Genomic DNA, 13,538 nt, shown 5'->3' on the forward strand with positions numbered 1-13,538 from the left:
AATAGTATTTATTTGTGCTGCTGCTTTTATTTACAGTTTTTCTCAGTCGCTTTGGTACATTTCTCAGATCAGAATTGAAATTCTCAAAACTACCTGTTCAATCTTCACATCATTGTGTCACTTGTGCACATCAAAAAAGCAGTTTCTCATTTCTTTGAACAAGTTGCAAATGCTTTGGTACATCCATGCAAATGATTATGTACAATTCTCTGCTGTTTCCTACATTATCAATTGCTTATGTCATGTTGATCAAAATGTATTATAATGGGTCTCTGTTGAATAGTCTCACCCCCCACAACATTTAGCCATTAGTTCATAGCATAAGTCTTTACATGCAAAATGGTTGAACAAGTTGTCATAATATGTCAAGCATATTTCTATACATTTCCATTAGACGTTCACATTTCTACTTTTCTTTTTTTTCTTTTTTTTTCTTTGTGCTATGCAGTGCTGTCTTTTCCTTTCTGTATCGCAATGACATGGTCTGTCAACAAATTACAGTACAAACAGTAAAAGCGTAAATGTGAATCTTGTCCAGTCTCTTGCAATCAAACTCCCACATACACTAAGGTGTAACCTACAATTTACAATTATTGTCATCAAAACTTTAGCCATATTTACATCAGAACATCCCTCCAGTGTACACGGTTATATTGACAACATGACACAAGGACTTGTCATTCTGATGGCACTGACATGTTCATTGACACAGATATTTACTTTTGAGAGATGAACTAAGGATTTTGAGCAAGAGACTGGCTTTTGCAGGCAATCCATGGTGTTTTGCTATTTGTACGAATTGTTTTGAGAAATGCACTTACTATTTTGCAAATGTCGAGGATGATTCGAAAAATGAACCAAAGCGACTGAGAAAAACTGTAAATTATTTCTTCTTATTATTTTCTTTATTTTTATTTGACAATAGTCATTTTTTCACTGAACATAGCAAATACTGAACCGTACCGAAATGGTGAACCTGAAACCGTGATACAAACCGAACTGTGAGCAATCTGTACACCCATAGCGTAACGTATGCGAGGGGGTGCCACAAAATGGAGAAAAATTTCAAAGGGTGCCATGACTGAAAAAATGTTGGGAAACACTGAGATAGATAGATAGATAGATAGATAGATAGATAGATAGATAGATAGATAGATAGATAGATAGATAGATAGATAGATAGATAGATAGATAGATAGATAGATAGATAGATAGATAGATAGATAGATAGATAGATAGATAGATAGATAGATAGATAGATAGATAGATAGATAGATAGATAGATAGATAGATAGATAGATAGATAGATCATGCACTCTAATGGATCTTTTAATTACACACGTCATCTGAGATTTAACAAATTATGGAATTGATTTTTTTTCTTCTGTCTTTTGGTGAATCATTGCTCTTTTATCATATTCCTGAGGGTGGGGGCGTCATGGAGATCCTAAAGAAGCGGATGGTCAGATGAAATGGCACACGGAGGAAACATGAACACCTCGAGCATTTACAGCACATTCGGACGCTTGTTCTCTAACAACTTTTCTCTTTGGGAGCATCTCCAGAAGAACTGGACTGTCCATGATTTGACGCCTTTCTCCATCGACTTTCTGTTTGCGGGACATGAACCGGACACTATAGTTTTAATGGTGATGTACGTGATATCGTTCGTGACCGGACTGGTGGGGAATATAATGGCTCTGTGGGTCCTGACGCGCCGGAGGAATCGCTTGTCTGGAGCTTCAGCCACCAGGAGACTCCTGGTCAACCTGGCGGTGTGCGACATGATGGTGGTGTGCGTCTGCATGCCGGTGAATTTAGGACATCAGGTGTACAACGCCTGGGTGTTTGGAGACTTTCTGTGTCGTGCCGTGCCGTTCGTTCAAGCGGTATCAGTTTCTGCCAGTGTTCTGAGTCTGGCCGCGATCAGTTTGAACAGATACTACAGCGTCCACAGTCCCCTGCACGCCAGATCTTTCTTTACGGCCAGCAGAATGATATGCATGATAGCTGTGGTGTGGATCGTATCTTCTGCGCTATGTTTGCCGTTGTGTTTCATGAACACAACTAAGACGCTTTCCCTACTAGACGGGCTGCATACAGTGACTGTGTGCGTGGAGAGCTGGTCTAAAGTCAAACTGCGCCAGGGTTACAACTTTTTACTGTTTTGCGCGTTGTACGGATTTCCAGTGGTCTTTAACCTGATCATTTGCTTTTTAACCGGTTGGAAATTGAGCAGAGGAGGCACATCATCAATATCAGATCCCAACCAGCTCGCGCTAACCTCTTCAACATCGCGCCTGAAAACGCGCAAGAGGATCGCCAAAATGGTCTTTGCGCTCGTGTTGCTGTTCACTTTCTCCTGGCTGCCGCTCTATGTCGTGGACATCTGGATCGACTCCAACATCCCCAGCTCTCCTGATCGAAATGATGAGCTGAGCAACTTTGAGCATCGTTGGATTCTCCAGAGCAGACCCTTTGCGCAATGGCTGGGTCTCACCAACTCATCTCTCAACCCTCTTTGCTACTGCTTCATCGGAAACTTGTACAGATCGGCCAAAAGGTTCAGAGAGAGCTACAGAGAGAAGATTTCATCTGTCATCAGTCTTACCACCAGGTCTTCAATAAGAAATTCTGCCTCTAAAATCCAGCAGCGCAACTCTGGCTCATCTGGGAAATTTGATTCGGAAACAAGGAGCTACAATGTTTTCCGACTGACCAGAAGTAAAAGCTTGTCTGTAACGACTGTGTGTGAGAGTATTTGAATGGGGGAGAAGGAGAATGTAGACAGACTTGAAACAATGGAAATGTGAAAAGGGTGATGCTTTATAATAACTTTCATTGATACGTCATCAACAAACATCATATAATGCTTAATAGAATAGTAGTTCATTTCAATATATATTTTTAAAAAGTTTCTTTGCTTTTCTAACAGTTTGAATGGTGAAAATGCTATTTATTATTTGCATAATTTTATTATTTAAATACATTTTTATTAAAAAATATTTTAAGCATTACAATTTGAGGGAAAATTCTAACTAAAAAAGGTATTATAAAGTGCTATTGTGAATTATAGTCTATATCTTGGCTATTCTGTCGTTTTCGTTTGTAATTATTTTCTGTTAAATGAATAGCAGATTTGTTCTGAAAATAGTCAATATGAGTGGAAAATTGCAGTCTGATATGGAAGCAAACCCAGAATGTGTGGCTCAAGCCAGGATTAATGGTGCCGCTGAGGGGCTTTAGCCCTGACGTGTGGTTGTCTGTTATTCCACCAACTACTCTCCACCAGAAATCTAAAGATCCCATAAATATTCCTACTGTTATACATTTTGCCTGTATCACTGTGCCACATTTACAGTCTTTCCGAAGATACTGTTCTGAAGAAATTTAGCTTTATAGTTCCTATTTGGTGGTTCAGAACAATTCTCTTAAAAATAAAGGTTCTTTACTGGCATCTATTGTCCATGGCATCTTTCCTGTCCACCATACGTCTTTTCCCAGCTAACAGGAAACGTTCGCAGAACTTTGCCTTACGTTCTTACGTTACGTTTGGAAAGGTTATTTCAGCAACATTAATGGAACGTTCATTCAAAGTTATCTGGTGCTAATGTTCTCAAAATGTTAGCACAAAAACGTTACGTTTTTCAGAAGTAAGCTAAGTGAAGTGACGTGTGGCCAAGTATGGTAAATGCTCTGCATTTAACCCATCCAAGTGCACACACCGTGAATACACACCCAAAGCAGTGGGTAGCCATATTGCTGCGGCGCCCGGGGAGCAGTTGGGGGTTCGTGCCTTGCTCAAGGGTCTCACCTCAGTCGTTGTATTGAGGGTGGAGGAGAGCGCTGGTTATTCACTCCCCCAACCGACAATTCCTGCCGGACATGAGATTCGAACCCGCAATCTCATGTTGCAAGTTGGAACCATTAGGCCACGACTGCCCCTTTAACTGCCCCCAGTACTGACCCCAGTAACTTTCCCATTGTGTCTGCAGAAATGGAGTTTCCTTAACGTTTGCATAACGTTTTTAAAACATAAAAAAAAACCATTCAGAAATGATGTTTTCATAATGTAATAGGAACATCAGCAAAATGTTTAAAAAAAAAAATTTCTTAGCTATATTTTGTTGCCAGTTTGAGGACACGCAACAGGAACGAGCACAATTGACCTATCGGTAAGCCCCGCCCCCCTTAGTTACTGTTGCTAACTCGGACAAACAAACGGAGATGCTATATCTTACAATGACAGTTGTCAGTGTGAAAACCTTATCCCACGATGTTTTTGGACACAGAATGTAGCGTATATCCCGTCTGAATGATGGCCAAACTTTACTGTTGGTTTATGAAGTTTATGATGTCCTTTTTCACTCCAAAAAAATCATTGTAAGAGCTGAACAAACAAAGCATAAGAAGTGCGCATTAACGTCTCATTCACAAACGATCTCTCTCCGTTGCATTACCATTAACATACACAGCAAATTACAAAAAAAACACTCAAACAACTAACAGTAAACAAACATACACACAGAGCTTATGACTTTTCGAGGGTGCAGTTAATAATTGGTAAACTTTGTATTTGCAAAACTGCGAGTGCGAGCTCTCCCTTTCACTATAATTCCCATCAAAATAGGAGTCCTCCTTAGTAGGACAGATAATGTAGACTTTAAACATATCTAAAATTAAATTAATTTACATATAACCAGTTTAATATGGAGAAGCACTGAAATGTAGACCTTCGTGTTTTTGATCTACAGTGTTATGACGTGAGAACAGTTAGTTATTTCAGTTTGTATGTTAGCAGGGACTTCAATCGTAACTTAACGAGAGTATGACAAACAGAAAATCCTCTCAGGATCTTTGGAATCAGTGCTACAGTACCTCAGGCACGACATTTTAGCATTTTTGTAGCATAAACACCATCAAACCGATAAGAGCTTTGGATTTTCCAATGTTTCTCTATGGCGCTGACACATAAAGATGTCCAAGTTCCGGCCCCAGTGCAACTGATACTCAACTGCTATTGGCTCATCTGCGCTTGAGGGGAGGGGCTTACCGATAGGTCAATTGACAATGTAAGGCGGGGAGGCTTGCACACTGTAATGCCGCGTTCAGACTTCACGATTTTCAAACTCGTCGGATCACTGCTCTTTTCACACTGCATGACTATCTGGGGTAGCTTTCAGTTGCTACTGTGTTCACACTGCACAATGGATCAGCGATAGGGGGTTTTACATTGCATGACTGTACAAGAGGAAGAATCGCCGGCAACTCTGTCCCGCCGCAAACTACGGCCCTGTCCCAAATGGCACCCTAAACCCTTGCGGTCTTCCTATGAGTCCGCACTTTCATGACGTAACAACACTTTGACCGCTTTGACACCAGTGCGGGCTCGGTAGAAGTGTGCATCGAGGGTGCATATTGACCACAAAGGGGGCACTCGCGAGCACCCTTCTGAGACCTAAAATCGTGGACTTAACGGACACGCGCACGCGCACGCGGCAGCCATTGTAAGTCCACAAGACCGAAAGAGCATATGAAGTGTGCCATTTGGGACAGGGCCTACGTTTCACAACCAAACACACGAGAGGTGACAAGGAAACAACGCGAGATCACGCATGCGTCAGACCGGAGTTCTATAGTGCGAGACTGGAATTGTTATTAAAAATATAGACTGCACAAAGCTTGCAATCCAAATTGCCTTTGCACTGATTTGCAGCGAAAAGGAGAAAAAGAAAAAAGATTATGGAGGAGGAAATGGTTGGGGAGACGCAGAGATCAAGGATAGTGTTCTGCAAAGGGAGTTGGAGGAAATAAATAATTTTGCAATGTGCTGCTGTTGCGGCTGGTCAAGCAAATGTTTGTGACTTGTTTCTGTTTGATACAATTGCAAATATATCTATTAAAATATATTCTAGTCTATAACTCCTCCCCAAACTTCCCGCTGCCCTGTATATTGTTCTCTCATTGGCTTTAGGTCATCGCAGATATAATTTTCAGTCAGAACACATTTCACACAGCAGGATTTTGAATCGCAGACAGGTCCAGATGCCAAATATCTCACGGGCGTCGGCTACTCGTCGGCGATTCTCTCAGATGGCGTCTTTGTTAATTCACACTGCTTGATTGTCACTCGCGTGAACGAGCACCGATTTCACTATGATTTCTGGCATTTCTTGGCGATTTCGCAAAACCTTTCTGCGAGTCAAAATCATTGCTAAAATCAGAGTTTGAACTCGGCATTAGTTGATTAGTTGATTTATTCACGTTTTAATGTGCTTCTGTTCATAGAGATATTGCAGAGGCTTTTTAGGTCGGGAAGAATCTGCGATCTCTGACCCAGTTTGTTTGCTGGCTTCCATGGCAGCAATACGCTGTGTTTTCCGTCAACTGCCAACCTGTGGTTTCGAAATACTATCGGGTAAATTGGCAATGTGCGTTATCGCACAGTCCAAAACAAAAACAGACATTTGACATGGAATGCACATTTCAAAGTTGAATAACTGGCATTCACTCAAAAAAATTATACGTGGGTTTTACTTTTTTTTTTTTGTCAACAGGTTCCACGTAATTGGGTTATGTTGAATTTAATTAAAATTGTTTATTTCAGTAAACTTACGTTTTTTACATAAGGTTAATTCAATGCCATTTAGTTAAATCAGGTTAACATTCTTAATTTTGTCCAAAACTATTCAATTTAATTATTCTAAAATTAATATAAAAAACAAACCACAACAAGTAATCCAGTTTAATTGATTATTTTTATTTAATGAAATACTATTTTTACAACATTTACAAAACTTATAGTCTTATTGGCTAGCCAGAAGATGCTTTTGTTAAATCCATGGCATGCCCAAAGTAGTTGTTTTTATTATTAAAACAACTTTAATTGTTATTAGCAGGTCCTCACCCCAAGCTCTTCACCACAATGGTAACCTCCAAAAACACTAACATAACAAAAACTTTTAAATACCAACATAACAAAACATTAAAAGTCTCTCCATTTTCTCATCTTGTTAAAAATATTTACTCTCCGAATCCAGCCCCTTTGCAAAGCATTATGGAAAGTGAAAGTCTTGTTTGATTGGGTTACTTGATTGAAACATGTTATTTCAAAATGAAAACATCAAGTTACGTCAAAGAGTAACGGTTTTAAGTCAGTTTAACATGAATCAATTACATTTGAACCAGAAACCTGATATAATTGTGTTAAATCAAGATGAATTGCTTAAATAAAGTGAACAGCATCATAACATAATTTTTTGAGGGTTGCTTTTCGGAGAAACGAGAATGTGAACTCATGCATGTTTCCTATCTGCAAACATGGTATTTTTATGCTGTAGTACAGTCAAAAACTTACATACAACACCTTTAAGATAACTGTTCACTGACAGTTTCTTTGGGGGAACCAAAAATTATTCTTCTATGGCATTACTGTGAAAACCCCCTTTTGGAACCTTTATTTTTAAGAGTCACTGACAAATTAGAGATCTATAATGAACCATAATGCTGTTGTTTCAATGCTTGCCATCACACAAGCTGAACTTTGAGGAAAAAACGACTCTGTCGGAGAGTAATGGATTTATCCTAGGTAATTTCCCACTTAGTGTGACTAATATACAGATGATAATTTGTTGTCACTAAAATGGAGTACAGACAGTGAATAGTGAATCAGTAATTTTGACAAACAGATCTCTTTAATTTTCTGTGCAATTAAATTAATTTCTCATTAATCAGGACTAATGACATTCTAAGATTATCCTCAAGCGCAAATGATTTTCTGTGCATGAAGATGTGATCTTCTGTGCAAGCATGCTGGCTATATTCAGAAACCATAATTAAGGCAGCTTTCCATCATTAACTGAAAACTGACTGTGCATAATTTGCTTAGAAATTAATCCAGGCAAGATACATCAGAGCTACATTGAGTGCTGATTGTTGTAAATGTGACATACATTACTTTAGGTGCTGAAACTGCTTTAAATACCCAAATAAGTCATGAATGCTTGACTCATTTTATTGTTTTCGAGACAAAGCTTAGTATTTAATTTTCAATTAAACAGTAAAATTATGGTGTTGCCACCATAATATTGTATTTTAAGCTTAAAATACACATACATAGATAGCAGGAGAAATATAATAGTCTATTGATATTGCAAAAAAAGAGAGATTCTGTTTTAAATGTAAAAACATTGCATTTGAATAGTGTGTTGTCTAATGTTTGATAAAGCAATTCAAATGTCCTTGTTTGAAGCACTGCAAAAAAAGCAACAACAAAAAAAAAAAACTCTGTTTTTGCGAACATAATACAGCTTTTTTTCTTACACAAGTGCCGAATAGCCCTGAATCATTATTTATATTTTTCACTGTTTATAGGCAGTGGAAATAGAGGGTCTATTACCTCTCTTTTGTTCTAAAAGATCTCAAGAGTGTCATATGATTACATTTATTTAAACTGAATGTCTAGCACAAATGGGCTCACGTCAGTGATTTAAAATAAATGAGTGCCATAATGGATGTAGTGCCTCTGTTAATAACCTCAAAGAGCTTGTGCTGTCAACAATTCAGTCCTGTTTCAAAGCAAAAGGAACGTCGGTTACTGCAGCTTAATAATTCACACCTCATGAACGTATATAACAAAACCCTGAAGACAAACTGCCCTCAAAGTAATGTAGGTAAAGTAGAAATTTTACCTTTTCAGTTCAGGCACAGTTACTGTAAAAAAGATTTAAAAAAAATGTGGATTATGTGTTTAGATTAATAACCACTTCCTTCAAAACCTAATTAGAGACCGTCCTACAGACTTGCAGCAGTCACATTTTAATAAAATATCCAATGAAGCAGTGCTGTAAAGTATTGGAGGAAATGTAATTAGTTACTGTACATTTCTTTTTGCTACTTTGTATAAAATATGGGCAACTTTTACTCTCTACTTGACTACATTTTGGAAAAAGTATATGTACTCTTTACTACAATACGGCCCGCAGGGTTGCCAACTGTCACTCATTTGTTTTGGCGTGATACTCACGCTTTCAGGCTCTGTCTCACGCTCTCACGCTGCCCAACTTAATCTCACGCCAAATTGCCAAACCTGCTTTTGATATTAAACAAAGTGTAAGGTTTTACATTTTTTTTAAGTTTTAATGCGAAATCGAAACAATAAATAAATTTTCCTGGGAAATGTATTATTTTTTATTTTATTTTGATATCATTATTTTGTTTTAAGGAGATAAATGGTGCTAACCAACCTTGATTGACATATGGCAATACAATTATATCACATTACGGTCACGTGCTTCACGGCGCTCTCAATACTTCTAGCGCTGTGTCAATACATTTGAATGGCTTGATACACAACAGCTCCACTTTACAGGTGTTTGCAGCAAGTTTTGGTAAACAGTACAGCATAGTGTGCATTGATTATTACGTCAACCATACAGGATCGTTTTATAATGGAGAGTGATGGAGATGCAACAATGTTAACATTCATTTTAATGTTTTTTATTGTTTTAGGCCCTCAGGTATTCCTTACTAATTGGTCACACTCATGCTCATTGATGGTCAAATGTGACCATACACCTGTCACAATCACAAGTGAGAGTGCCCCTGATTACCACCTGAGGGCACTCCACCCCGGACTGTCACTCCATCACAAATTACATTACCCATAATCCTGGACTCCGACCGGGCCACCTGCTCAGTCTGCTCCACCGTGGGGTTTTTCAAGACCGTCTGCACTGCTGTGGAGGTCGTCTGCTCCGCCGTGAGGGTCTTCAACCTCGTCTGCGCTGCTGTGGAGGTCGTCTGCTCCGCCGTGGGGGTCTTCAACCTCGTCTGCGCTGCTGTAGAGGTCGTCTGCTCCGCCGTGGGGGTCTTCAACCTCGTCTGCGCTGCTGTGGAGGTCGTCTGCTCCGCCGTGGGGGTCTTCAACCTCGTCTGCGCTGCTGTAGAGGTCGTCTGCTCCGCCGTGGGGGTCTTCAACCTCGTCTGCGCTGCTGTGGAGGTCGTCTGCTCCGCCGTGGGGGTCTTCAACCTCGTCTGCGCTGCTGTGGTGGTCGTCTGCTCCGCCGTGGGGGTCTTCAACCTCGTCTGCGCTGCTGTGGAGGTCGTCTGCTCCGCCGTGGGGGTCTTCAACCTCGTCTGCGCTGCTGTAGAGGTCGTCTGCTCCGCCGTGGGGGTCTTCAACCTCGTCTGCGCTGCTGTGGAGGTCGTCTGCTCCGCCGTGGGGGTCTTCAACCTCGTCTGCGCTGCTGTGGTGGTCGTCTGCTCCGCCGTGGGGGTCTTCAACCTCGTCTGCGCTGCTGTGGAGGTCGTCTGCTCCGCCGTGGGGGTCTTCAACCTCGTCTGTGCTGCTGTGGAGGTCGTCTGCTCCGCCGTGGGGGTCTTCAACCTCGTCTGCGCTGCTGTGGAGGTCGTCTGCTCCGCCGTGGGGGTCTTCAACCTCGTCTGCGCTGCTGTGGTGGTCATCTGCTCCGCTGTGGGGGTCTTCAACCTCGTCTGCGCTGCTGTGGAGGTCGTCTGCTCCGCCGTGGGGGTCTTCAACCTCGTCTGCACTGCTGTGGAGGTCGTCTGCTCCGCCGTGAGGGTCTTCAACCTCGTCTGCGCTGCTGTGGAGGTCGTCTGCTCCGCCGTGGGGGTCTTCAACCTCGTCTGCGCTGCTGTGGTGGTCATCTGCTCCGCCATGGGGGTCTTCAACCTCGTCTGCGCTACTGTGGTGGTCGTCTACTCCGCCGTGGGGGTCTTCAACCTCGTCTGCGCTGCTGTGGTGGTCGTCTGCTCTGCCGTGGGGGTTTTCAACCTCGTCTGCGCTGCTGTGGTGGTCTTCTGCTCCGCCATGGGGGTCTTCAACCTCGTCTGCGCTGCTGTGGTGGTCGTCTGCTCCGCCGTGGCTGCCTGCGCAACCCTGGTCATCAGTCCAGCCTGCTCCTTCCTGGCGTTCTGCTGTGCCTGAGTCTCCAGGCCCTCTTCCACTCCACCGCCCTCCTTGACAATTTTAGGAGCGTCTGGAAGCTGCTCCTTTGAGGGGGGGCTATGTCACAATCACAAGTGAGAGTGCCCCTGATTACCACCTGAGGGGACTCCACCCCGGACTGTCACTCCATCACAAACTACATTACCCATAATCCTGTGCCCGGACTCATCATCATTCATTGTTTGCACCTGTGTCTCATCACCTCATTACCCCATTACCCCAGCCTATATAAACCATGTTCACTCTATCATTAACTGCGAAGTCTTGTTTGCAAATTGACAGACGGATCGGTGCAGCTTCTGGAGTAATGCGGTCGATGTACCGGTCTGTCGTGGTGAAGAAGGAGCTGAGCTGCCAGGCAAAGCTCTCGATTTACCGGTCAATCTACGTTCCTACTCTCACCTATGGTCATGAGCTGTGGGTCATGACCGAAAGGACAAGATCCCGGATACAGGCGGCCGAAATGAGCTTTCTCCGTAGGGTGGCTGGGCGCTCCCTTAGAGATAGGGTGAGGAGCTCGGTCACTCGAGAGGAACTCGGAGTAGAGCCGCTGCTCCTCCACATCGAGAGGAGTCAGCTGAGGTAGCTCGGGTATCTATTTCGGATGCCTCCTGGACGCCTTCCCAGGGAGGTGTTCCAGGCACGTCCCACCGGGAGGAGGCCCCGGGGAAGACCTAGGACACGCTGGAGGGACTATGTCTCCCGGCTGGCCTGGGAACGCCTCGGGGTTCTCCCGGAAGAGCTGGAGGAAGTGGCTAGAGAGAGCGAAGTCTGCGCGTCTCTGCTTAGACTGTTGCCCCCGTGACCCGGCCCCGGATAAGCGGAAGATGATGGATGGATGGATGGATGGTCTTGTTTGTTGTATATACTGCATTTCTGAGCGTTTCCCTGGTTTCATGTCTCTGGTTTTTGGATTTCTTGCCTGTCTCCCGGATTACCCTTTTCTCCTGCCTTGTTTGCCTGTGTGGACTGCTTGCCTGAGTATGACCTTTTGCTTGTTTTTGACTACGATTGTGGATTACCCTCTCAATAAAGCTGCGTTTGGATCCTCAACCTTCTGACTCAGAGCAGTACGTTACAACACCTTAACTATTTTTCAATTGAATAAATGTTCTATATTTTAGTTCAATAATATTTATTGACTATTTTGAGATATTTTGGTACTGTTTGTGCAATAATACTATTTGTGCAATAATTATGGTCCATTAATGACCACTTAAAATATTTTTCTTCTAATATTTTTATTATTTATATTACAATTAGTATAGTAGAAGTAGAATTCTTATTCAAAGAGGCAAATTAGAGTCATTTTGTGCCTCGAAAAATAATAATTTCCATATGTAATGCCATTACCCACTGGTGCCTTTATGGCTCTTTAATCAATATACTTGAATATAATCTAGTTGCTCAAAAAGTATTGCAGTTTTGCATTTTAATAAATATTTAGATATGATCAAACACTAGATTTCTTTAAATGTGACATTTTAAAATGTTAATAACGTACATATCCTTATTTCCTTATATGTACAGTAGGCCATGAATTGATACTGAAATCGAAATCGATTTACCGTCGTATACCGTCAGCCACTCAACACCCCGTGAACTCAATCGTGTACTAGATCGATATACTCCCAGTTACGAGCTCTGGCGTCACACAGCCCGCGAAACAGCAATGGCAGCCCCTATGTATGCTGTGTTTATGGAAGTCGTACACGTTATTTTACAAATAACGTAAAATAAAAGGTATAACAGCTTATCTTGCCTTATGCAATGTTTTTCTCCTGTTTCCCTCAAATAAGCAAGGAGTAAGCACTTTTGGCGATATAAATGATTGTAAATGAGAATAACCTGATGATGAGAATAAAATGTTAATGAGAATAAAATTGTTTACATCTAGCTACCGCAATCCCTTGCACTCAGGCAGTTTGGCGAGACTTTGCCTGAAAAAATGTTGTGACTCGTGGTTTGAAGTCGTGACTTACTGGCTCAAAAACCTGCCTGGAACGCAGCATTAGTTACGTATGTCAGAGCTACGCCAGAACGCCGGCTTACTATTGGCGATGCTGTTCACGTGAGCACCACGACACATGCGTGTGATACTGACACAGGAGCTGGCCAACTGCACAGAAGACTAATACAATGTCAAAGAGCTCTCGGATTTCATCAAAAATATCTTAATTTGTGTTCCTGAACAAAAGTCTTAAGGCCTGTTCACACCGGGACGATTTTCGCATGCGTTTATCGCCAACGTTTAACGCCTCGGGACTAAACAATGGCCGCCAATGTGAGTGTTCACACCAAAGCGCAAAACGGCAGGCGTAAAAGCGTCATTTAAAAAAAAAAACGGCTGGGGTTCGTTTTTTTATTTTGACGCGGCGCGTAAAAAACTGGCCAACCAATGAGATCGCCGCTTTTGTTCACGTGCCTGGAGCTGCTGAAGTGACAGTAAAACACGACTTGGTGGCGCTCAAGCACAAAACGCTCTTGCCGAGAACACATTGATACGACAAAGAAGTAGTAAATAGACAAAGAAGAAGATTAACTGCTAATGCTGCTTGCCAGTGGTTTT

The 13,538-nt window shown here is 42.1% G+C and overlaps 1 protein-coding gene across 1 annotated transcript; it reads left to right on the top strand.

Moving 5' to 3' along the window:
• Nucleotides 1-1,490: 1,490 nt before the first annotated feature.
• On the top strand, nt 1,491-2,765 carry LOC307144215 (galanin receptor 2a; the record flags this gene model as incomplete). The annotated part of the gene is made up of 1 exon (XM_079846320.1): nt 1,491-2,765. One exon carries the CDS (start codon nt 1,491-1,493, stop codon nt 2,763-2,765), a length of 1,275 nt encoding a protein of 424 aa, XP_079702446.1.
• Between the last annotated feature and the right edge of the window lie 10,773 nt (nt 2,766-13,538).

Source organism: Gobio gobio (genome assembly GCF_949357685.1).
Source record: "Gobio gobio genome assembly, chromosome: 20".
Classification (NCBI taxonomy): domain Eukaryota; kingdom Metazoa; phylum Chordata; class Actinopteri; order Cypriniformes; family Gobionidae; genus Gobio; species Gobio gobio.